The sequence below is a fragment of the Ptychodera flava genome, chromosome 11 (genome assembly GCF_041260155.1).
Source record: "Ptychodera flava strain L36383 chromosome 11, AS_Pfla_20210202, whole genome shotgun sequence".
Taxonomy (NCBI): Eukaryota; Metazoa; Hemichordata; class Enteropneusta; family Ptychoderidae; genus Ptychodera; species Ptychodera flava.
In genome coordinates, this window is record NC_091938.1 from 3,531,933 (window position 1) to 3,558,057 (window position 26,125).

Sequence of the window (26,125 nt, forward strand, 5' to 3'; positions counted from 1 at the left end):
AATTGTAAGGCACAGAGAAGACAATGTAAATTTTTGGTAGGTTCACATAATAAGCAGTAGTCACTGCTTACGATAAGAAATAAGCCTGTTCCTGGTCAGTTTTCTTAAACTATTCGGCTAACTTTCCGAGGCAATTGAAGTGAAGCAGATTAGTGCCAATATTTGCATGAAATTTGCATGTAAGTTCCTTTTCGGTTACTTTTTATGACAGAGAACGTTTGCCAAGCAAAAAAAAATTCAAATATTTTGGCATCTTTCCATGTTGGCAGCCAATAATCAGCTCCCAGTGAAATTGAATTTATTCATAATTAAAGAAAACATATACAAATTCAAACAATATTGATACTTAAAGACATGTTTTACTGGTCATATTTATTTAGGTCATGTCGCAATGAATTGCGTCATTTCATCAGAAACTGAATATTTCTATAAGCAACAATGAGTAAATCGTGAATGTGGTACTGAGTAAATACCAAAACTACAAAATAGTAGTGTGGCCTTCATTTAAGTTCTATTTAGGCAACTATTTTCGAAAAAAAATCTGCTCCTCTAATGCGATTCATGTTATAGTGTGGAAAGTCAATTGCGGATTTGACACAATAGCGATCGATTTTGTGAGTTTGAACCTGTCAATTTACTATTAATACTTATCATCAGCAGGTTGAACAAGAATATATGGCATTTTGATAAGCTGAAGTGGACAAGACTAAACACCGGACACTGATAAAATGTACAAAAGGTTTGCTGGTCTTGACACTAATAGTACATTAACATAGAGAAACTTCTTGGGTTTTTTCATGTGGGACTTGATAGAGGACCAAGAACGCCATAAAATAATAATCCCTTTTTAATAGCATAAACGCACGAAATTTCACCTTCATCGCATATTTTGTACATGTTTTAGAAAACGTAGTCCAGTTCAGTGCAGAAGTCGTCTAAAATTTGCTCCAACGAGGCAGGTCAAAGGTTAAGGAAATTGGTTGAACATGCAGTCAAGTAACGTTTATCAATGTTTACTTATTTACCGAGGCACGCGGAACATAAAAAAGTGCATGAGTGATAAATTTTACCTTGAGTTGTTTGTCTATATACAGCCACGTCAAATAGACTGTTAGGGGACGTATGCTGTACCCAAATACGTCCAGTCCATGTGTGTACTACGTGATCGATAGGAATTTTTTTGCAACCTGGTAAAGACGTCAATTCATCTTCGATCCACAAAAGTCTGGGATATGACAACCTGACCGGCAAAGTGACATTATAGGACGTTGGTGACTAAAGCTATGAAGCGTCAAGGTTGTTGACAAAACGAGCGAAAATAACCCGGATATATCCTTTTTCTTTGTTCACCCTCAATAGGCCGTATCGTGTCCATCTACCTACCAGAAACAATATATAGTTAGTCGCTACGTCTATCGGATTGCTCACCGTTTAATTAGGGAAACCATGATACGGTCTATTCTCGTCTATGGGCACATTCCGGACTACGTCGATGATAAAACCACCGCTGACAAACTCAAAAAACACTTTGAAAAAGAAAAAATATGCACTAACAACAGTGTTAAGTTTGTCTGTGCCGCCAATATTTCTGATGAACATGACGGGCAACAGGAAGAAGAAAATACAAGATACTTTGTCGTAGAATTCACATCACCATTAGGTAAGTAGGACTGAATTCCCAAAGAAATGAATAAGTGAATGAGCATTTTTGTGATTTCAAAATTTATACAGATTAGCATAGACAGAAAAACACAGGTACCAAACAAAGATAAACCGTACATCCCTTATATTTCTAACGGGCCTCAAGGCCAAGTGTTTGCAGTTTGTAAGGCCAAGTGATTGCACTTTAGCGGTTTCCTGATTTCTCAGACTGGTTTCTGAACTCGTAGTCTGCTAAGATCTGTAGCATTTTATCCATACAAGAAAGACCATCCATTCGACAGCCGTGTTGCTTATTAAGAAAAAGGATAATAGAACAGCTGCAGCCTGAGAAACATGTAATGATAAGATGTATTCAGAATGCACAGAGTTTCTTTCACAACTTTCGATTTCTAAACCAGCAAAAACAAAGGTGACAACAAGGACAATGCTTTGATCAACATCCACAACTATACATAGGTATAGGTAGTGACCAGGCCCATTTTAAAAGACATATATTGATTTTGTATGATTGAGACAGTTCTTTAGGTGGTATTTGTCATCCGGCTAGGACAGTATTCTTATTAAATGTAACACAAACACTTAATTAACAAATTACAATGTTCAGATATTTCTAGGGCATTATTGCTCAAATCGGGAAATTTGGCAACAGGGTAAGAACCATATATTTGATATTTTCATAGACCAGTCTTTGGAACCTTACGACCAAACAGTAAACTTAGTCGGAGCTATTAAAATCCGGCTATCTGTTCGGTTGTACTCCGAGAAGGCAACGGAGACGGAGCGCAAAGACAAACCAATACATCAAAAGGACGTGAAGAATCAAGACTCAAATTATGTCAGTCAGCAACACAAGGTAAAATCTAGTACTCATGCGCGCTATGTTGTGTTCCGCCTTCCTCGGTAAATAAGTAAACACTAATTAACGTTACCCGACTGCTTAGTGAACCGATTTTGTTAACCTTTAACCTGCCTCGTCAACGCAAATTTTGGACTACTTCTATACTGAAATGGGCCATATTTTCCAATTTTACAGAGGAGTTTTTCGTTTTATTCTCTCAAAAAGATTTGCCTAGGGCGATTTTGGTCCTCTGTCAAGTCCAATTTTATTTTAAACTATTAGTGTATTATTTATGTACAAACCAGCACACTTTTGGTGCATTTCTTCAGTGTCCGCTCTTCAGCCTCGTCCGCATCAATTCATGACAGTGCCTCGAGGTTTACAAATATATTCGTGTCCAACCTGCTGATAGGTATCAACAGACAGATGACAGGTTCAAACTTACCAAACCGATCGCTGTTCTGTCAAATGCAATTGAGATACCACGAATGCCTATGAATGTTAGCCAAATAGCCAAAGAAAACTAACCAAGAACATTACTCACTTCTTATTGCTAGCACGGACTACTGTTTATGATGTTAAAGCACCAAATATTTCATTGTTGTCTCTGTCATAACATTTAATACGGGACAGAAACCCTAGTTGGAGATTAGCGTTTACGTTTAAGAATATGTTCGGGCAGATGGTGAAGTTCATTCGATTCAATAGTACAAAAAACGTGAAACGGTAAATTTTAAGCGATGGTCTTGTTTTTTGTAGATTTAGTACTTTATTTGATTGTCAATGAGTAGCGCAGTTAAAATTGTCCCTAAGTTGCTTTATGGTGTTGTGGAATAAAGAAGAAAGGGGCGTACATAGGATGACCTCGACCCTGTTTTACGTTGTGCTACTCCAAAGGTAAACAGGACTGCAGAACGATCTACTTATCACGCATGTCTCCTCAAAAAGGGCATACGGTGGCAACTCTTTTATTTACAGATAATTTATTACTCAGTCGGCAAAGTAAAAGCTACTTCCATCACAATCACTATCGGAGGCATAGGGGTGTATGACAAATTCGTTCAATGACTCTTCATGAATGGGTTTTCTTGAGGAATTATACAGGTCCCATTTTGAATGTGTATTATTCATCCAGAAAACCATTTCGAAACAGAACATACACTTGTAAGTATTCATCTAATTGGCAATCATATTAAGACTGAATGATATGTCTGACCGTTGCAGACTGCAGAATTTCCCAACGGAGCTGTCCTAGCAAAAGTTCATCCAGTGCAATAATTGTAATATTTCAGCACCTGGGAAGGTGGTTTTCACTGTAAAGTTAAGTGTTAAAGGATAGAACACCAATTAAACGCCTTTTTGTAACACTTTTTGAACGCGTCTAGACGTTCAGAAATTTAACACTACGTGTTCAACCACGTTCACGTGTGCAGATTTTGAAAGCTATGTGTTCATCAGACATTATATTGAACACCATGGTGTTCCATATCTAAACACACGTTGCACATGAAATGTGTTCAAAAAATTGAACGCATTTACGCGTTCAAAGGGCTGTAACACTTTTTGAACGCATGGACGCCGTTCAACGATAAGTGTGTTAAAGGCTAGAACACATGATGCGCGCTTGTTGAACACCGTTAATTTTGGGCGTTCAGGGGGTGTTCAAGCCTTGAATTAACATTACAGACCACTGATATTCAGTAAAATTATTTTATTCTAAAAATACACAAAGCATTTCTAGAGAAAAATACAATAATTTACTGTAAAATGGGCAAATAAACATTGCCAAATTGTATGTAAAGTTTGTCAGAGGAAAATACCAACGGTGTTAACACCCTTCTATCAAAAACATAAAAAATATGTACAAAGTAATGACAAAACAGGTTTTACTTAAATATTATGGATTACGTTTTAAGGTTCATACTTGTTTAAAATGTACAAAAAATCATCTGAAAAAGCTCAAAATTTGGCTTACTTATTGTGTTGAACACGTATATGTATGGAATGCATACTTCATTGTTGTAAGATGGTTTCTTAAAGACATTTCCTCTTGTATAGACAATTGTAAATTTTGAAGAAAAAAAAGTTAGTCAAGGCTTCTCTAGTGCACATGGTATATAGTTGTCCACATTAAAGTAAACACAACATGTCAAGTTGTCAAAGTGTCACAGTAAGGCAGAACATGCAGAAAGTGGGGAAAGTTGGTCCTTGGCAGGGTAAAACCTAATTCCTTGTCCAACAAAGTCCTTCATGAACAAAAAGCTTTGTTTGTTTGTAATATCTTTAATAAAAAAATGTAGATTTCATCATAATGTGAATATATCACATTCTGCTAATCCCTCATATCTTAAAAATGTCTGGAGTGTCTTTAATGTCTTAAAAATAAAAGTTATTTGTATAATACCTGGTACAGTGAAATATGTACTCTCGACAAACTTTCATGTTATCGGGAATTTAAGAGCTCTCTTGTACCGGAAAAGTATCTTTCCACTGTGAAAATTAAGATCATATGGTTATGCTAGCCCGTTTAAGATGCTCTTCTCATCACTACGAATTGAAACAGATAGAAAATTAAAAAATGATGTACATGAACGAATATGCTTGTTATGCGATAGGAACGAGGTTGAAAACGAGTACCACTTTGTTTTACTGTGTAACTTTTTCGATAGTTTAAGGGTGAAATATATTCCCCGTTATTATTTCAATCCTCCGACAGAGAGAAAATTCATATCTCTGATGCAATCACTTGATCCTAATATAATTCAGCGTCTAGCAGCATTTACATTTCATGCTATGAAATTAAGAAAAGAGACTACTGAACAGTACTAAGATTGTTGAGTACGTTTTTGTACTATGTACCTGTCAATTTATGTACTTTCCTTCATGTAATGTTAGAGTGTATTGGGCCGATGGCCTTAAATCACTGAATAAAAGACCTTATATATACTATATAAAAATACAAAGTTCCAAATTTCTGCATAATTTGAACAATCTGAAAAGGCTATCAGTAGAGATCCATGTCCTAAATATCAAAGCTGTTGAATTAGCAGTTTTGAAGAAGATTTTTAAAGATTTTTTGACCAAAAATGACGACAATTGCCATGAAATATAAAAAATTGAATATTTCATCACAACTAGCACAAATTTGACTAGGGTCATTCTTAGGGATATGTTTACCAAATATTGAAGACGTCAGTAGAAGAGAAGAAGATTTTTGCCAAAAATAGCAAAACTAGCCTCAAAAATATAAATTTGCATAGTTCATCATAATTTGAATATATGTGGTTAGGGTAATCCCTGGGGACCTGTAATCCAAATATTAAAGGATTTGTACAGGCTGTTTTGAAGAAAAACCTTGGGATGTACAAATTTGAGGACAATGATACACATCCACCTATTTAGCTAAGAGCAAAGCCATAAACCAGTTGCTAAGAACAAGAGACGTGTTGCGTTACAATGCAAAATTCTCTAAGGTTTGGTAGCATGCTATGATCAACTAAATTTTATAAGGGCATAAGCTTACAAAGACGTGAAGTCTCCTTTATCAGATACAAAGGGGAATGAAAATTGAAGCAGAACGTGACAGAAAATTCAGAGTGAAAATTTCAGAAAATTCAGTAATTCAGAGGGGACATTTTTACTCTGAATTTTCCATCGCTTTCAGCTTTAATTTTCATTCCACCCTTTCATCTGATAAAGGAAACTACACGTCTGTGAAAGCTTATTCTCCGCAACATTTAGTTGATCATAGCATGCTACCAAAGCTTATATTAATTTAGAAAAAAAAATACAGAAACTTATGAAAATTCAGTCACTGACCTTGGAAGTTTAAATCTACATTAGAGATGAACTGAGGTATCAAGCTTGTTTCAAGACAGTTACCTGTACACTCATCTTCTTCATTATCTGTACCACCAGCTTCTGTAACAACTCTTCGATTTTTCAGTTAAATCCAACTTTTTAAATCCTGAAAATAATGCAACAATAGGTAATATGGCGAGATGAGACTTTAAATGAAAGACAAGTGGCTGATTAGGTTGAGGAAAAGGGGAGACTTTCATATACAGTGCCTCTTTTCAATACTGTTACAAAATATTAGCTTCTTCTTGTCATCAACTGATTAAAATAAAAAAGCCAAACTCTCATATGCTGAAACAATACATTGTATACTCTACAATGTTCAATTGATTTTTACATGCGATTGTCTCTACTAAAAGACATGTGTCAGCTGTGATTACGCAGCGGTACTATGCAAAGCGTATCGATCGCGCTCAGGTCAAGGGTTATCGATACAGTTAATGACCCTTGACCCGAGTGAGATCGATCGATATGCCATGGCCAAAAGTATCACCGCGTATTCACAGCTTGTTGTTGGTATACTAGCCACTGAAAGAAAAAAGGTTTCTTCACGTAGTTAAGCTATTTCAAAGTACAATACGATTAATTTCGAAGGATATTAATACGGATGCTTCAAAATATAATACCTTTTACTATTTTGGAGAGAAAACTTACCCTTTCTGGTCATGCTTCCGCACGATCACGACTTCATGGGTGCGCTTACAAGAAAAATGTCGCAACTTCCGTTTTGATGCATCATGGGATAGGAAAAAACACCAAACTTGAACACCAAGTGTTTAGAAATAGAACGCCTCTTGCACGCCGATGTTAAAATTAAAACGTTCACGGTGGTTTTCTGATTTTCTTTTCAAATTTTCAAAATTTCAACACGTAATAAACGTGTAAAATTATTTTGTATACTTTCTTTTTTAGAAAAAACATGCTTTCAGCAATTGTAGACCGGAAATATTTTTCACTTAGTGGGAAATTCGTTACACCAAAATCCGTGTACGTTTGCCGGACAGCGAGGCAGTAGTAAATTTAATATAGCCATTGTAAAGTAAAATAAACAAAAGATTGTTAATTGTTTCACAGTATTGTAAAATTTCTTTGATGCTGAGTTTTTGAACACTTGAAGGAGATGGTTGTTAACACTACGCGTTCAGGTTTAGAACATCATTTTTAATAATATGAACACTAGTGTTAACAATATGAACACTAGCCGTTCAAATTTGAACACCGACACGTACATTTTGAACGCGTAAAGACGCGTCTAGCGTCCGCTATTTTTACAGTGTGGGAAGGTGGTTTTCGTCGAATGATTTTATTGGCGGAGTGCAATAAATAACCGTTTACAGCATTATCCTTGTATGCATAATTAGTAGTTCAATGACGTCGATCGACGAATAATTTTCTCAAACTGTGACATATTAAGTAATCTTCATTTTCACCCGAAACAGTGAAATCTTATAATAATGGGGGTAGCATATCATTAGCCTACCCTGAATGTTTATGACTTGACTTGGGCAATACAAGGTCAACACGCGGATTCAAAGCTGATTGTTGATGATAAATTTCTCCATGCATGAGATTGCACAGAGGGTGAGGATAAAAGTGATAGGGAACGCCAAGTCCGGTTTTTGACGATCTTTCAGACAAATAAGAGCATTTAAGGAATCGAGATACATCGAGTATCGAGTTACGCCACCTCTTTCTTAAGTGTTTCCACGTATATAATATGTTGCAGTGTAATCTTCAACATAATTTCAGGCAACCGACGTTAGATCAAAGGCTTCAGCCATTGAAGTAAAAGAATGTGAACAGGAAAAGACACGACGCGTAAAGCCTCCGAAACCTCCCAAACCTCCCAAACCTCCGAAACCATTACCGAGAAGGCCGTTACATCAATCAGATACTACTTCGGCAACAGGGGAGGCTGCGCAACCCGGACTAGACAGTGCCTCATCCGGGTCGAGTGAAAAATCGCTGTGTGCGACAGAGGTTACTGATAAAAATATCGACGAAAAAGCAACCAAGATAACACCTGTCACAACCAAGACAAGGGTTTTGAATGGCGGTTCAACAGAAAGAACAGAAGGAGAAGTAAACTTATTACAAGAAGTAAAGAACACCACTGTCAAGACGATCAAGACCGTTGACTTTGCAGAGGAATCCTTCCAAGTTGAACCAGGAAAGCTTAAATTCTTCCAGAAACAAGGGAAAGACACCATCCAAGGATTGCTGGATACAAAAACGAAGAACGTAATTATTGACATAATAGAGGGCGAGAAATATTCGCAAGTACACTTGAAAGGTGACCAACATGATATCAGTGCCGTGAAGTTAGTTCTGCAAGGGCGCTTAGACAATATAATTTCTCATCAACACACAATCGACAAACCTGGAATGGCAAAGATGCTCAGACAAGATAAGGGCAAAGTCTATCTGACAGCTGTAGAGGAAGACATTTCCTGCGTGATCGAAGTTGTTGATCCCTCAAAAGAATCCCAAATGCCCAAACAAGATCCTGGTGAGTCAAGCCAAGCCTACTCATTGACGCTTGAAAGCTTTCTGCATACGTTAGTAACTTTCTCCCATTTCAGATGACTTCACTCAACAGTTTCATAATTACACTACTTAAATGCTATCTGAGACTCCATGCTTAGTGTAAACATAATATTTCCAGTGTAATATTTGGACCATAAAAGCGCTAATTTAGTCTATTTATTCGTTTATTTTGTAAACATACGTGTTCATTTAGTTTCAATACTCTCAATTCCACTTAGCCTCCAGAGAGAGTACGACAGAAGTCGGCCATGATATTTGCTGGGATGTACAACCTTGGATAAATTCAATCTTCATCACTGCAGAGAATAAAATTCTGCGACTTGTGAAGGGGAACATTGCGGCACAGAAGGTAAGGAATCGTTGCGTTGGGTGTTGTCGAGATTATTGTTTCTGAGATTCGGCAATTAAAATATGAGTGAAAGGATATACGAATAAAAAGTCATTAAAAATCGCATGCAACTGTATACTGTACTTTCAAGTACATTTGTAACAGATAATGCAGCGTTGTATTTGGTGAATGTTTTTTCTGTTCTTGTCTATGCAGGCTGATGTGATCGTAAACACCATTCACAGTAGCTGCGATTTAAACATAGGAGCTGTATCAAAAACAATTCTGCAGTTTGAGGGGGGACATCTTCAGAACGATATCAACACAAAGAAAAGAAAGTCAGTGAGCGTTGGAGACTTCATAAGAACTGACAGTGTTAACCTCAACTGCAAGGCTATCTATCACGTCTGCGTCCTTGATAAACAATGGACAAATGATTCACCCTGCACACAGGTATGTAAACCAGCAGCATATCCGTGTTGTCAAAAATACAGCTGTTGCAAACACTCACCCCCCAGTCAACATTACCATCACCACCACCACTACCACCACTATTATTATTATTATTATTATTATTATTATTATTATTATTATTATTATTATTATTATTATTATTATTGCTTTTTTGTTGTTGTTGTTTTTGTTGTTGTTTTCTTATTGTTGTTACTATCGTTTAACAAGAAAATGTATGTCACTGTGTGTGCACTTAAGCTTTAAATGTTTTAGGAATTGAATCTGGGATTTTGTAAACAAAGTATATTTTAAACAAACTTTCCCTAGAAACATGTCAAATGCGAATATATATCAATTTTGCTAGTTGCGACCTGAGAAATCCACGTAATACAATTTTCATAGCAATCCAAGCTATTTCCAATAACAATTGGTAAATCTCATATTTTCAGCCCCAAAATTGTTGGCATGGAAATATGTGGCATAGAAGTGAACACATTTTTTTCTATCATCATAAGATCCCCCAACTGTGAAATGTTTGAGGCAAACCAAAGTGTTATCAAATTTGATTTGCGAAGAGTTAACATTGTCAGTCTCAAATGGCCTTCTTGAAACTCTATGGTGCGGATCATATCAATCGACCAAAATAAAATATTGTCGAATATTTCTAACTATCCCAGCTATATCCAAAGGGGATTAGGGAAAAATTGATTTTTCAACCCAAATATGGTTGCAATGGAAAAGTCGGCGTCAAAACAGCTACCTTTTTTTGTAAAAGACGCATATGCTGAAATTTTCATGAAAATTGACGTTATTATTCGGATTATCATTGCTATGTAATTCTTGATTTAATTATCAACCCTGAAATTTAGGTGTCAATTTTCATTTAATACTGGCCATTTATAAATAGACACCTGCTGTATTGGACTCGTTTACAGGCAAGAACAAGACATGGCCATTGCTTAGCTGAAGACGTATAGGGCAGTTCAAATGTCACGGAAAGTTCTCAAAAATATAGTTTGAACGCACATATGTGACCGAATGTCAGACGGACTAATGTCATCTCTTTTCGTAGACGGAGATATCTCAAAAACCGTTCAGTAACCTTTTCTTAGACTTTGTGTGATGGTTACTTTAGCAAATATATTATTCCTTTGAATCATTTTAAAATAACTTTTAAGGATTTTAGTCTAAAATTTGAATTCAACTTTGTTCAAAATCACTTATTAGATTGCTATAACGTTTGATATATGTGTTGCTTGAGTTGAAGTGGAGTCATAATTGTTCAATTTGTGGCAATATATGTCTTGAACTATTTTAAAATAACATTTCTAAGTTAGACAAAAATCAATAATTTGTGTGTAATTGCTTGTACTGGCCAAGTTAAGCAGAAGAGTGAGTGCAGTTTCGCAAATAAACACTGTCAATATTTTAAAGTAAATATACAGAGTGCGTACCGAAATCACATATTATTTGATATTGTTTGTTTAAAATATGACAAAAGTTTAATTTTCAGTGTAAGGCGCTTTAAATAAAATTCTTTGTGTGCCTTCCGCGTGCTGGTAGGTTTTCGGAGAAAATGGAGAAAACAAAGACAATGATTCAATGTTAACTCCATTACAAATAAAAATATTATTTTTCCAAAAGAAACTACATAAAAATTGAGCTTATGTTAATAAACTTGTGTTTTTTGTCTGTATTTGTTATTACCCCTGGCTGGTTAGTAGGTGTTTCAAAAATCCAAAGACGGCAAACAAAGATTGTTTTAAATGGCCTAATAGACAAATGTCATGTGATTGGAACTGCCCAGCCAAAGGTCAGATTTAATACCAATGAGACAGTATAATGTCGATAGTTTTGTTTACCCAATTTTATTATGTACGCACTCTAATGCTTGCATGGCAGTTTTATAGAGTTCTTGCAATGTTAGCCATGTATAATTAAGGATCATAATTTATTACCAAATTTAAGGGTGACCTTTGATCAATTGTTCACATATTACAATATGGTTGATATTTGCCTGAAGCATATGACTATTGTATGGCTTTACAGTAGAGTACATGCTTGTCATATTTTGAACTTAGGTCCAAAGGACTTTGGTATCCCTGGGCCTCATAAAAAATCATTTTTTATGAGGCCCAGGGATACCAAAGTCCTTAGTATACAAAGTCAGAGTATATTGATATAAGTGTACAAATACTTTTATCTACATTCATGCACGTAAACGTCCGAAGAGTTTACGGACGACAAAAATTACCATAACCCTCCTATAATGTTATACATTACAGCTTCTCCACAAGGTGCTTAACAAATGTTTAATGACAGCACACAGGGAAGGAATGACATCGATGGCAATTCCAGCCATAGGTACTGGTAAACTTTGCTATCCCAAAGACCTCACAGCCAAAATAATGTACGAGGAAATCAAAAAGTTTAGCAAAGACAAACCAAATAGTGACTTGGCTGAAGTGAAGATTGTAATCTATGACCAGGATCTCCTAACTTATGAGGTTAATGTTTCTATTTTTAATTTTCTAGATGGTCGCTATGGTTTCAAAAACACCAAGTACTAAGATAGAATGCGCCTCGGGACAGATATTCGAACTCTTAAATTTTTACAGTTCTTTTCTGATCCTCCTTCATTTTAAAGCTCTCGGTGCAGGAGACCTTTTAATCGTCTCAATTTTTCGAAAATCGAAAATGTTCCTCCACAAAGTTAACACGGTGACGACGGCCATTTCGAATTTCAAATATCGGTAAATTTTAGGCAATTTGTTTCTCTAGTACCAAATTTGAACGGTGACCCCGATGTTTATCTTTGATTTTGAAAGAGAATGGTTGAAAAATTCCTTGTGAAGTTTCAGCAAAAGTTTAAGTCACACACTTTCTAGGCGCAAACTACCTTAAAATATGTCCTCATCCATTTTGGATTTTGCTTACTTTTCGCTAAATTATACACATCAATTTCCCCTTAAATAAAGGAACAAATATAAAATATTGCTATATGGGTACATCGGAACCTACATTAAATACACCGTAAATGTTACTTTACATAATTTGCCAGTTTTAATCGAACTATATCAATAAATTTCAATGCACAAAACCTAAAATACTAGTAGCCGATCAAGTGATGATAACATTAAAGTCAGGTATTGCCACAAAACATGCCTTTAATTTAATGCTTAATATCAATTTAACACTTGATTTGTTTTACAGTTTTTTGTATATTCTCAAACATCTTTTCAACACATTGATGAGTGCAGTAAAATTAAAATACCAATTTGCATTTAACACCTCGTGTCAATAATAGCTACTAGTGTATTGTAGGATAACAATCAAAAGTGCTTCAACCTATCTCACGTCATTTCTTTATCTCTCATAATTAAGTCATGAATAGATAATATCAGAGCGATTATAAAGTCGTGCTACTTCTGGCTTTTCAACTTTGTCTGATGCATTTTGTTTCCAGGTGTTTGAAAACGAGATGCGAAATCTACACAGATCCCGCTCTACTCGGAAAAAACCTGGTAAGATTTGTTGTGTGAACTTTAAAGTAAACAAAGAGTTAATTATAGAATAAGTACACTGTTTTTAAAGGCAGGTAATTGCTAGAAAATTCATTCTTCTAAACGGGATAAACACTTGGGAAAACAACTTATTCTACCAGTGTGTGATAAACCGTATCATGATTACAGAGACATGTTACCTTGACAGCTGAAACGATTCAACGAATGATGAAACTTGAACCTTTATACCCTTTACTCTCATTACTCTCAGGCGATAACTATCCATCTTCGCCAAGTGCAACCACGTTTAACACATTTCAAGGACAGACATTGAGAATAGTTCGAGGTAACATTGCAAGGCAAAGGGTAAGTTTTGTCTCCGAGTCTACTCGTATGATGTAAGTTCGCCACCTCTCAATTGCCCTCCATTAGTAAATTGTTAGAGGTTATCTCAGAGGCGATCACACTGCGAGAGAGCCGCCATTTTTCATATTCATGTTTATACTGCCTTTTCTAACCACACTGAGATAAGAATTGATGATATCATTGTTCATTTTTGCCAGGTTGACGTAATACTTAGTACAACAAATGCTCAGTGTGACCTTTCAACTGGTGCAGTATCTCACGCTATCCTGAAGGCCGCAGGACCGACTCTACAGCAACATGTAAAGCAGGAGAGACCTCAAACGGTGAATGAGGGAGATGTGATCGTAACTAAAGGTGCCAACCTGAACTGCAAGAATGTCTATCATGTTTGTTTATTTGGGACTTCTTGGGATGACAGTTCGACAGTTGAAAAGGTTAGATGTTTTACAGTCTCACCATCACATCCAGTCCAATGAAGATAATCGCAAACGCATTGTTTATTTTAATTTAGCAAAGGCAAATTAAATTTCTACCTCACGCTTTCTCAACCGTTCCATTTTTGTGTAACTTTAGTTTCTAAAAATATAACTTTGTAATGACGTAATAAATGAATATACACAATATCCTTTATTGATAGATCCTACGAAGTATATTTCGAAAGTGTTTTGAAAAGGCAGAGCAGTCTAACATGACATCCATGGCCCTACCTGCGATAGGTACTGGCAGACTCGGCTACCCAAGAGACGATGTCGCCAAGATACTTTATGAAGAGGTCGTTTCTTTCTTCCGGAAGAATCTTACTAGATCTCTCAAGGATATAAGTATTATACTAAACGACAGAGATGAACCTACAATTCAGGTTTGTTAAAAATCCTGTGACTCCTCCTTCATCATCAAATATCAGCGTATAATTCGAAATGGAAGTGTAGTGTAAGTGGGTGAGCGGTAGCATTGGCTTGGCTTCTCTCATTGCAGGTAAAATGGTATTCACGTCAAGCAAATAACACTGTATACGCTGTGTGTACGTTATGAACAAACATCACTTGTCAATTCTTCATACGATATAGATAACGACTTGTAACCATTTAGAATCAACTGAAGATAAAACGGAAAACTATCTTTGACCAGGTGTTGTATTTGTTTCGATTGAACACAGGTCTTTGAAGACAAAATGATGCAACTTAACTGTATCAAAGATACTGTATTAGGTAAGAAACCGCGTGGAATTCTGGAGTTATTGCTTCCAATATCCCAAAAGTGCCAACTGGAGCATGCACACAGTAGGCTAGGAAATGACGCACTAAGATCATCATTATTAGGATTGTGTACTAGTATCAGCATAAAGAAATTATAATATAAGACGTAATCAAAATATACGAAGAAGTGATATATTATGAACTGTTATATTGCCAGGCTTAAGAATTCCTGTTCTCTTGATGTTTGTGATAGTTTGTTTCAATGACACCGCCTTTTGTTCACGATGTGTCATTTCTTCCATACAAGGATCTTCAACACAGGTACAATCACAAACAACAGCCGAAGGGAAGACCATTAAAATAATCGCAGGAGACATTGCTAAGGAAGAGGTACGTTGAAGACTACATGGGTACAGGAGATTTAGTACTAGATAGACTTTACCTTACATAGACCTTTCTATGGTTATCTTGCTCTGATTACATAAAGACTCCAATCTTTTCATCATACTTTAGATCTGACAATGGTGATTATACACGACAACTAGTACATTATCACTGTGGATAAACATCTCCCCAAAACACTGATCCAATCACACTTTTGACTCAAAATCAGAAGAAGACTTACATGTTAACTGCATCTATTTCATCTCTTAAGGTTGACATCATTGTGAATCCTATACGGCAATTCTGTGACTTGACGTTTGGGGCGATATCGACAGCCCTTCTGTTGGCTGGAGGGGATCAACTTCAAACAGAAATCAACCAAAAGAAACAGGCAAATATATCGGAGGGAGACATGGTACAAACTGGAGGTGCAAAGCTAAAGTGCAAAAATGTTTATCACGTCTGTATGTTGGATAAATTATGGGACGGTGGTGTCCACTGTGAACCGGTATGTTTTACAACATATACACTGTCTCGCTTTTATCACGTTAACATTGACAAGACTGCACATTGGAAAGACAGATATCAATTTCTTTATTATTTCGAAAACTTGATCACCACAAGAGCTTTTGTGAGATAATAGATATAAAAAAACTATAATTGGTAGCACTAGTGTTTGTGAGAGAGAGAGAGAGAGAGAGAGAGAGAGAGAGAGAGAGAGAGAGAGAGAGAGAGAGAGGTGGAGGGAGGGAGAAAATTATAGTTCCCTATAAATGTTCTCTCGAATTGTACCATAGTGCTTTGTATTCATTTATTGACTTTTTTGAAATTATTTTTTTCTTCAGCTTTTGAGAGGCATCATAAGCATGTGTCTGAGTACAGCGGATCAAGCTAAGATGACGTCAATCTCCATTCCAGCCATGGGAACAGGAAATTATCAATACCCAAGTAACATTACAGCCAAAATCATGCTAGAAGAAATACAAAAATTCAGCAAAAACATTCCAGATAGCAGCTTGACCGACATACGTATTGTGGTCTATTATGGCAATATGCTTCAATTTCAGGTCAGGTTTTCTTCGTTTTTAATTCTGACATTATTGTCCTTAAGTATGTAAACCCACACACCTATAGCAGTCTGTTATTGCGGTGCGCTATAGAATAAGTTACCCTACATTGCTAAGTTTTGCAAGTCTTTCCTAGATTCTGTAAAGAATTCCATGCATCCTAACCTTTTTTTACTTTCTGGTATTCACGTCGACTGTGCCATCGATCTTAGAAACGGACGGCACATCGGTCACACAACATGGATATTATTGAGCGAACTGTTAGAAATATCTTCGAATGAAATTATGTTTATTATTCTGGATAGGTGTTCAGGGAAGAACTTCAAGAAATATCATTTCCCGGCTCTCTTCAAGGACCAAGGACCTTCACTTTAGGAAGACGCGAGGCAAAACAATATGGTAAAATTCAAAAATATATACTATTTATGTACTGTTCGATTGAAATAATCGCATTTTCAAATGAAACAACATTTTGTATGTCAACAAAAAATTAATTTCAGTTTTGATTTTATACACACTTTTGAATTTCAAAAATATTGTTAGTATTAGTTGACATCCTCTCAGGGAATACCAATAATTAATGAATAAAAGTTGACATCATCTAATATTTTAATAATTTTCCCTTCCTTTTGCATTGCAGCGCTCAGACGATCTTTTGGCTTTAGTCCGAACTATGATAAGGAGGAAGCGTTGATCATCGAAGGTATCTCTGTACAAATACTTCTAGGTGATATAACTGACGAAACGACCGACGCCATAGTAAAAAGCGCTGAAGAAAGCGCCGATCTCAATAAAGATTTTATAGGTTTGTATGCTATTATTCGGACTGTGTGGTGTTGCAGCACCATGCAGCACATTGTAGTACTGTTTAGTGTAGTATAGTGTGGCGCAGTGCAGTGCAGTTTTGTGTAATGCAATGAATTGCAGTGCAACGTAGTGTAGTGTAGTGTAGTGTAGTGTAGTGTAGTGTAGTGTAGTGTAGTGTAGTGTAGTGTAGTGTAGTGTAGTGTAGTGTAGTGTAGTGTAGTGTAGTGTAGTGTAGTGTAGTGTAGTGTAGTGTAGTGTAGTGTAGTGTAATGTAGTGTAGTGTAGTGTAGTGTAGTGTAGTGTAGTGTAGTGTAGTGTAGTGTAGTGTAGTGTAGTGTAGTGTAGTGTAGTGTAGTGTAGTGTAGTGATAAATGGCAGTTGCAAAGTGTTACCAAAGTAGCATGCGTCCACCGACACATGATGGCTTGTATGTACGTGTGTAAATTAAACTCTGTCATGGTTTACTCACAGCATCACCGACAGGAAATATTGTCATGACGAAGGCAGAAAGTCTGAAATGTAAAGATATCATCAATGCTAGATTTAAATATGGAAACTTTGAAAAATCTTTATTGGAAGTGCTTAAATTCGCCGACGACAACGGGATGAAAACTATATCAATGCCGTTGCTAGGGGCAGGTAGGAACGACAATATCTTTGACTTGTGTGTTTGATGTTCCTTATTGGAGCAAAACATGTGATGAAATTACAATGTCTTTCACATCATGTTATTCTTGTATAAGCATGAAATGCTTTTGAAACGCTGTTAAAATGGATTCAACCCCAGAGACATTCTACGCAAAGTATAATACAGATTACATTCTAAGGCCATCCATTTGTTCTGGTAGCAAGGAGATAACCCATTAAATAGCGATACTTTACAAATTGAGCAGAATGATATCCCTGTCCGAAAAACGTGGAAATATATAAAGTTAAATTCTGAATTTTTATATTTCATTTTAGGCTAACGGTAAGCGACGGGATTTTGTTGTACAGAGATTATGAATTCTGCAAAATGCGTGCAATGTATTATTTTTTCACAACAGTTTAATGGATATATCAATTAATACCAATTAACGTTACTACGTACAACTGTCACATTTATCAACATGCAGGCACACTCAGATTAAGGACAATCATCAGTAAAACACTTGACACAGTTGGTAATTTTTCAGTCAATTACAACCCAAAATCCTTGACCACTTTAAGAGTTGTGGTATCAAAGCAAGAAGAATACGACGCCTTCCTGCAAATCAAGAGAGAATACGCGAGCAAGACATTTGGCGATAAGGGGCTAGGACAGAGATTTCGTGGTGAGTCTTTCCGTTGCTGTCTTGCTTCTGTGAACAATAATATAACTGCGGAAAGGTTCTGCATTCACATAAACCAATAGACATAGAAACGTTGACTCAAAAGTTTCAAAATTTCCTGGGGTGAAAACCGGATATTGTATAATCGGATGTACAGTCAACACTTGAATTTAGCAAAATAATTCGAATTCTATATGCGATAAATATCTTTAGCACAATACGTGTAAAAATAAGTATTTGCATTGACCTTTGCTATTCAAGCATTCCTGTCAGAAGGTAGAGCTGTCATAAATATCAAGTAGCATGGCTAAATTTTGTCACCCTTAGCTGTCTACTGATGTTTGCCATTGCTAATCAAACGCTTAGCAGGCGTAGCAGCTTAGCTACCAAAACAGGATTTCATATAATGGGGGATAAACAGAGGTTTATTCACTTTTATTCGATGAAGAAAAACATCGAAGTGATTTTAGAATACTTCGAAGTTTGTGTTTTCTTTTTAATTTGACAACATATGTCACGCGCAAAGTTTTTTATATTTAAAGCCCGTATTATGGATCTATATCTTGATGACAATTATGGGTTTCATAACTATCCGAAAAAAACCGATTTTTGCTCACTGAACGAGTGCCACATAAGACGGCATTAAACTACAGCGAATTTACATTCGTTATTGGAACATCCGGTTTTTGGTTTGGTTTGGTTTTATTTGCGACAGTGGGCATGTTCAGTGACGACTATGTTTCAAGAGATAACACATTAATCAGACTTTTTATCCGTCTAAAGCTTTCAGTAAATTTGCGATATTTTACTCTTGAATTACATCGCTTTCCAGTAACTCCTTTCAACTTTAATTTTCCTAAATACCGCTTACCAACCGTCAACTATCTGTAACGCTTGCAGGTCTACTCACATTGTTCAGCTCAAAATTCCGTCCTAGGAAAGGCAGCCTAGGGAGCCAAATAGGAAGTGATCCTGCAACAGATAACAGTCAATCCAACAATCTTCTATTAAATATTTACTCAGATTCAATGACAATTATTCTACAGGCCATCAATAGAATAAAGGCGTACGTCGACTCAGAATACAGAGAATATGTAAGTTTTAAGCCATAATATTACACAAAAATAAATAAGCTTACATTATACTTCTTAGTTTCTTTCTTAGGAATAGTGGCGGCTCTGACATTTTTTCAATTTACGCATTCACAATGATTAATTACGAATAAAAGCAGCGACATCCACAAGCATTTAAAGGTATACAGTCACCTGTTATCTAAATATGCCCATATATGGTCAAAGGGGCATTGCTTGGTATTCAAAATGTCCATGTGAGGGCGCGGTTTTTTAAAAAGCGGCCACCCGCTTAAAATCTGTGATTGGTAAGGTTTTCTCTTTCCATGATAACTGTGGCAAAATTGGAACAGGTGACAGTATACCTTTAATATCGCAGGAGTATAAAGCGACTCTTAAACTAACATCAAGAAATTATCCTGCTTTTACTTTTTTCCTTACAGGTGATAGAAAAACCTATTGTTAAGAAACTATCCGACAAAGACCTTTTCACAATTGTAAAATTTGGAAAAGCGTTAGACGTATCTGTGAGTATTAATGTAGGGTTTTCTTGTGTGTCACAGTGTCACAGAAATATCTGACTTGAACGGTGCAATGTATATAAATTATAGTAATAAAAGTCACGACAACGACATTAACTACTACTAACCATCGACCACTACTACGCCGACGGCATGAGTCCACAGAGGGGTCACCACGTTTTTATGGGTTGTTGCACACAGCTGGTATACCTCGTAATTTTGGCCGACTGCCGTGTCACCTTCGGGGACAGAAATTCCCCCACCTTCATTTCGCAATATCACAGTTCGACCGTGTATGCCATCACTGACAAGGACCGTAATGTTTTGTTGATACCTTATATGGCTGAGAATGTTCAGTATGTGGCTTGCCGTAGGAATCTCAACTTCATCTGAAAAAGACGTTCCAGCACGTAAATGCCACACTTTGAGTTGGCCGCTGGTTTTCACACTTTTAACAACGTACTAAACGTTTGCAACACTGACGGGAAGCGTACGAACTTTAGCAGGTCAGGTCAATCGGACTTTTCTATCCGGCGGCAACACAATTGGTCCTTTGTATGTTGGTTACTCGATCCATTGAAAACAAGTTGCCCGAGCAAATAACTTTCACAATTTGATGCATTCATAGGCCAAAGATAGATACTATCAGTTACTACCAAAATAAAAAGAGGGAAATGAGATCTTTGATACACTGAAAATTGGGAAAACGGAAATAGTGCATTAATGCAAATAAAGTTTGTCAGAGGAAATTTGGATGGCCGCAAAGTGCCAACCTCACAGCAGTATATACCTATTTCCTATATTTCAATCTCAGGTCAAAGATTTTAAATTTAAAAATAGGCCTAAAAGTTAATAATCGAGATGTTAAAACCATTTGAAATATGAAAATAAGCTCCATTTCGATTTTCTCTTTTTAAGGTGCAAATTGATTTGGTTTATTGGTTGACCGAAATGTGTCACGGATTCGGGACTATCTACGGGGCTGATATAGTGATTTACACAGCAGGAACAAGCATAAAACTAAGTTTATAGGGGGATTAAGTAGAGATCAGACTGTCTAAGGCGCTTCAAATAAAATTCTCTGTTTGCCGTCCGCGCGCTGGTAGGTTTTCTGAGAAAATTAAGAAAACAAGCACAATGTTAACACTATCACAAACAAAAATATTACTTTTTCAAAAGGAAACCAAAAAAAAAAATAATCTTATGTTATACACTTGTGTTTTTTGCCTGTGTTTGTTTCTTCCTTGGCTGGCTGGTAGGTTTTTCAAAAATCCAAGAAGGACAAACAAAGAATTTTCTTTAAATGGCTTAACTTTGAAAACATTTTCACTAAGATCAGCTGGGCTTGTACTTGCGGCAGCTCAAAAAGTGGGCCCATTGAGCGAGCCATACGATCGGGTAAAAAATGCTTAGCACCTAAAGTAAGCGGTAGAAGTCGATAAAATTCATAGGCACAAACTTACCTCCTTTACATGATCATATCGTTTTTGTGATAAAGGACATGAAATCGCCCAAAGCGATACATGAAACAAGGGAAAAATCATACTAACGGTCACGGGGAATATCGCCCTCTCCACTTCCATTTCAACGAAATTCTAATTTACATGTGCAAATAACGGTGTCTCCATGCATATAATGCCCCTTTTGCCACCATTGAGGTTGGTATTGAAACGTTTAATTGGCCAAAGAAAGATAGGCGACAACAAGTACTGCAAACTGTATACTGTGATTCTCAGTATATCTTTGTTAGTGAACTGAAAACTGGCACATGCATATGACAGACAGGTACACAATGTTATGAGTGATAACGAAATATTATTTTATCAGAAAGGTCACAAAGAAATGAGATCTAATCTAATGATATTAATTATGCCAAAAACACATCTTATTACGAACATTCTACACATTTCTTTTTATACGAAATTAAGGTTGTCAAGGAAACATCAGTCTCGACATCTTCCAAACTGGTCATTAAGGGATCAACGGAAGATGTCCTAAAAGTACAGGAAAAGGCCAATGGTGTGCTGGATATATTGCTTGCACAGCACCACATGGAAGACAGACAGAAGATTTTCGCTCAAATGGCTAGGTGGTTATTTATTGATGATGATCACCAGTACAAAGAATACGATGAACTCGTTACGGGTTTCATTGAAATGACCTACAATGATGGAAACCAATACGCACACTTCGAAGTCGACAGCAGGAAATACCGTATAGATTTCGAGAAGATGACCGAAATCGATTTACAGACACGGTCCAGGAAAAACGTAAAACGGGAGCTGAAAAACGGTAAGCACGAATTTTTGCATCATGTGCTCAGTAAGAGTTACTGTGATCTCTCATTGGTTGTTTTTTCTACGTTAACGCAGAGTAACTGTGATCTCTCATTGGTCGTTTCAACGTTTACGCAACAGATCTGATACATACGAGTATGGATATAACCTTGAAACAGAGCTTGTATATCACGAACATCGAGATTAAAACAAGCAACAGCCTTATGGCACAATCCATTCATTCATCCATCCATCTACAAATCGATCCAACGATAAATCTTTCCGCTTGTCTGTCCGTTGTAAATGCACTTTTTACTTTTTTCAGCTCCTGTTACACTTCCAAGTACATGGGATTCCATGGCGCCTACCGATCAGTTCAAAAGTATATCTCTGGATTCAACGTCCCCTGAATTCAAAAACATCGACGCAAGTTTCAGGAAAACATACACTCCAACAGAGACGGTACAGGTAGGTTAATCAGCGTGAATAATCTAATGACAATTTTTTATGTTGATTGATGATGACAACAAATTAATTTTCACGGAAAGAAAAGGAAAAAAAATCAGATAAATAGACTAATAATAATTCTTCCCTTAAGTCACTGAATGTATCATATCACTCGTCGCTGGTCACAAAATGCGTCTACGAAAGGTTCAGGTTTATGTCATATCTCTTCATCACAGATTAAACGCATACAAAATGAAAAGTTATACAGGCAATACATGGCCTACAAGCAAAACATGGATGTTAAGAATCCCCCTGGCACTGTGAATGAACGGAGTCTGTTTCATGGGACAAGTGTGGATGTCATCGATAAGATAAATGCTGGTGGATTCAACAGAAGCTTTGCAGGAAGACACGGTAATTATTACTGACCATTGTTTTTGTAAATACAGTAAAGAGCACGAGTTATTTTCTCCATCGTAGAAAAGTCACGATCTTTTCTTTCTCCTCATTGCATGTTTCTCTACAAGACTAGCTGCCGCAGCTGCTAACAAGACAATAAGGCCAGGGCTTTGATTTAAGTTTGCTCTACGAAGCGACGCAAAAAATCAAGGATCGCAATGATGTAAAGTCTATTTGCTGGGAGCTCCCGCCCGAATTAGAGATGTGGAAATTTCATGCCGTAGTACCAATTGAAAGTGACAGATTATTGGCTAAAGCAATGACAATGTACTTCGTGATTAGTCAAAACAATGCTTCCCGCTGTTCTCACTGTGTCTTGAACATTGCTCGTACAGCAATGTACCAACTGCCGGCACACACAGTTATTACCGTATTGCGGCATGTGCTTCATTACGATAATTTATATAATTTATTTTCCAATATATTCATTACAGCAACGCTATACGGACAGGGCACATACTTCGCTGTGGAAGCGTCTTACCCTGCATCACGTGGCTACGCAGCGGAGGATGATGACGGTAATAAGTACATGTATGTAGCCAAGGTATTGACGGGACTGTACACTGTTGGTCAGCAAAGTATGGTAGAGCCACCCAGTAAAAATCCAAATGACCTTACAGATCGTTACGATAGTGTTGTTGATGTTGATGACAAACCGACGATGTTTGTTGTGTTTCAAGATGCTATGTCCTATCCTGAATATCTTATCATCTTTAAATAACAATGTGAACAGCAACTGCTGAACCGCACTAACACAGGTCCAGCATGTGTTTTGGATACTGCAGAATACAAATATTAATAAGAGTAGCTAGTCTTTGTACCGTGCATAAACGCAAAGAAAATAGTTCTTTCATATCGCATAATTATAACTGTACAAATTCGGATCACAAATCCAGGAGTCGTGTTGATGAATCTCTTTAAAATATTTTATTGTTTCGGACCATTATTCAAAATATGCCACCGGTAAAATATTTAACTTTATGCAATATTTAGATCGAAGGTTTGCAACCAGTATTTTATTTTGAACAATCACGGTTCAAACATATTTGAAATTCATTGTCATATTGCAGTTATGTAATTTTGCATGCTTGGCTTTATTGTTACACGAAACTTAACATCAAGTGAGGCCATTGGTACCCCTTTTCCTGCCAGACAGTATCACTTCCCCATCAGCCAAGTCAGTAAAAAGCATTATTGAGCCAAAACATGACGTATTTTCACCAACTTGGCTTGGTATGTTATAGCATCTTTAGTAAAAAAAATCAAGTTTACAGTATTTATGTTTTCAACAACCTTCAAATGTACAGTATTAGGTTAAAATACACCATATGGAATATGTTGTGTTTCATTAATTTTAACCATCTTGACCTGGTGTTGAAATATGGACTTGGCAGGAAAAGGGTTAAAGGTATACAGTCCAGTCACCTGTAATCTAAATATGACCATATATGGTCAAAGGGGGCGTTCCTTGGTATTCCAAATCCTATGTGAGGGCGCTGTTTCAAAAGCGGCCACACGCTTAAAATCTGTGATTGGTTACATTTTCTCTTTCCATGGTAACTGTTGCAAAATTGGTACAGGTGACAGTATACCTTTAAACCTGACTTTTGGGGAACAAGGTCGTTTTTGGAAAATTAATGAAGTTCAATAACATTACTCGAAAAGTGCTAAAATCAGGAATAATTCTTGACAAATCCATTGTCAACAATAAAGGATTAAATTGGAATCTTGGATGATTGATGACAATATTACTTTACTCTTTTCAATCTACAATTTAACATTCTTCACGAAACTTAACGGGCTAATAGATAGCAAGTATTTACTTTTTTTGAATGGATTTAGGATTCCATTTCCTACTATCAATGATACAATGATATTGTAGATTTATTTGTACATACACATTCACATGCAGTAAAACTAGTCAATATGGAAGATGTTGTTGTATATCGTAATCAGACGAATGTTTTTGAAGAACAATACTCGTACTGACAATGACTGGTGTAGCTGTCTACGAGAACAGATTAATTCTCTTGTATTTAGAAAACTTTCATACTTGTATTGACCAAACTAACAGCCTGTTAAACGTCTTGCGAATCGCGGCGGCATTTTCAAGATGTTAACATCTACATGCTGGCAACATTATTAAAACGTATTTCATGATTTTGAATATTTGTACGACAAAATGTCATTTGCTGACTGGGGTAGTTTTCTTTGTTAATACTGTATGTAATGAGTTTCATATAAAATTAACTTGTAATTTTCTTTGCTTAGGGAAATAAATTACAATATGCAATGATACTGATGTTCATGAAGTTGAAATAAATTGTCTAAAGAGGAAATATCATTTGTCATCAGTTGTATTCCTTCAGAACAATAAATGTAAAGGCCCGTTAACTTATCTTATCTCCTATCCGTACATTTTCCTCTCACTCAATAAATAGCCTTAGGAATTTGACCTTTATCGAAGATGGACTTTATATTTTTGTCATTACTGAGAACTGAGTCTAGTATAGGGAAAGTGGACTATGAAACGTTATTACGGCGATAAACACCATCGTAAAAGAAACGACATATCGTATCTTAGACTGCCGACAGTCCCTTGTACTTTTTCTCTCTCCTATTGGTGTAGTCTCTCGCACACACGACTGTGGGAGAATCGCAAGCGTAGCGCTAAAGGCGCGAGCTGGGCATTCCGAGTGCGAAGCACGAGGTATGCTTTCACTTCAGTTCCTCCACCGTCGTATGTGCGAGATACTACACCAATGGGAGACAGAAAAGGCACAAGGGACTGTCGACAGTCTAATTGTATCTGGGTAACAGCGTAAGATAGGGTTATGAATTTCATTGGGTAGGTAATGAATAGAAAGAACCCCTTGCTAATTGACACCATTGCCTCAATTCTATCGTAAGAAGTTCTCCTTTGGTGTTACACTTGGAAGCACAGTAACTGTTCTTTTACGTACATATCCAAAAGCATGGTCTGATTTTCAAAGGGTTGATAGCAGACATTGTATATGTTAAAAAAATATTTGT

General features: G+C 36.6%; 1 protein-coding gene across 1 annotated transcript; it reads left to right on the top strand.

The window, feature by feature from the left end:
• Nucleotides 1–1,118: 1,118 nt before the first annotated feature.
• Nucleotides 1,119–25,421, top strand: LOC139143283 (protein mono-ADP-ribosyltransferase PARP14-like). The gene is made up of 24 exons (XM_070713480.1): nucleotides 1,119–1,660; nucleotides 2,343–2,515; nucleotides 8,108–8,867; nucleotides 9,124–9,254; nucleotides 9,450–9,686; nucleotides 11,972–12,193; nucleotides 13,153–13,210; nucleotides 13,461–13,555; nucleotides 13,753–13,989; nucleotides 14,193–14,414; nucleotides 14,712–14,763; nucleotides 15,059–15,141; nucleotides 15,407–15,643; nucleotides 15,981–16,202; nucleotides 16,508–16,601; nucleotides 16,843–17,007; nucleotides 17,481–17,648; nucleotides 18,125–18,322; nucleotides 19,220–19,413; nucleotides 19,833–19,916; nucleotides 21,839–22,202; nucleotides 22,512–22,654; nucleotides 22,870–23,047; nucleotides 23,527–25,421. Exons 1-24 carry the CDS (start codon nucleotides 1,447–1,449, stop codon nucleotides 23,811–23,813), a joined length of 4,818 nt encoding a protein of 1,605 aa, XP_070569581.1. The 5' UTR covers nucleotides 1,119–1,446; the 3' UTR covers nucleotides 23,814–25,421.
• Nucleotides 25,422–26,125: the final 704 nt, after the last annotated feature.

What these genes read in the sequence shown, in the direction of transcription:
- LOC139143283 (XM_070713480.1), top strand. Translation starts at nt 1,447, where the DNA reads ATGATACGGTCTATTCTCGTCTATGGGCACATTCCGGACTACGTCGAT. An exon ending in AATGCCCAAACAAGATCCTG is followed by an intron (nt 8,868 to 9,123) that starts GTGAGTCAAGCC and finishes AATTCCACTTAG; the next exon opens with CCTCCAGAGAGAGTACGACA. An exon ending in TCTCAATAAAGATTTTATAG is followed by an intron (nt 17,008 to 17,480) that starts GTTTGTATGCTA and finishes GTTTACTCACAG; the next exon opens with CATCACCGACAGGAAATATT.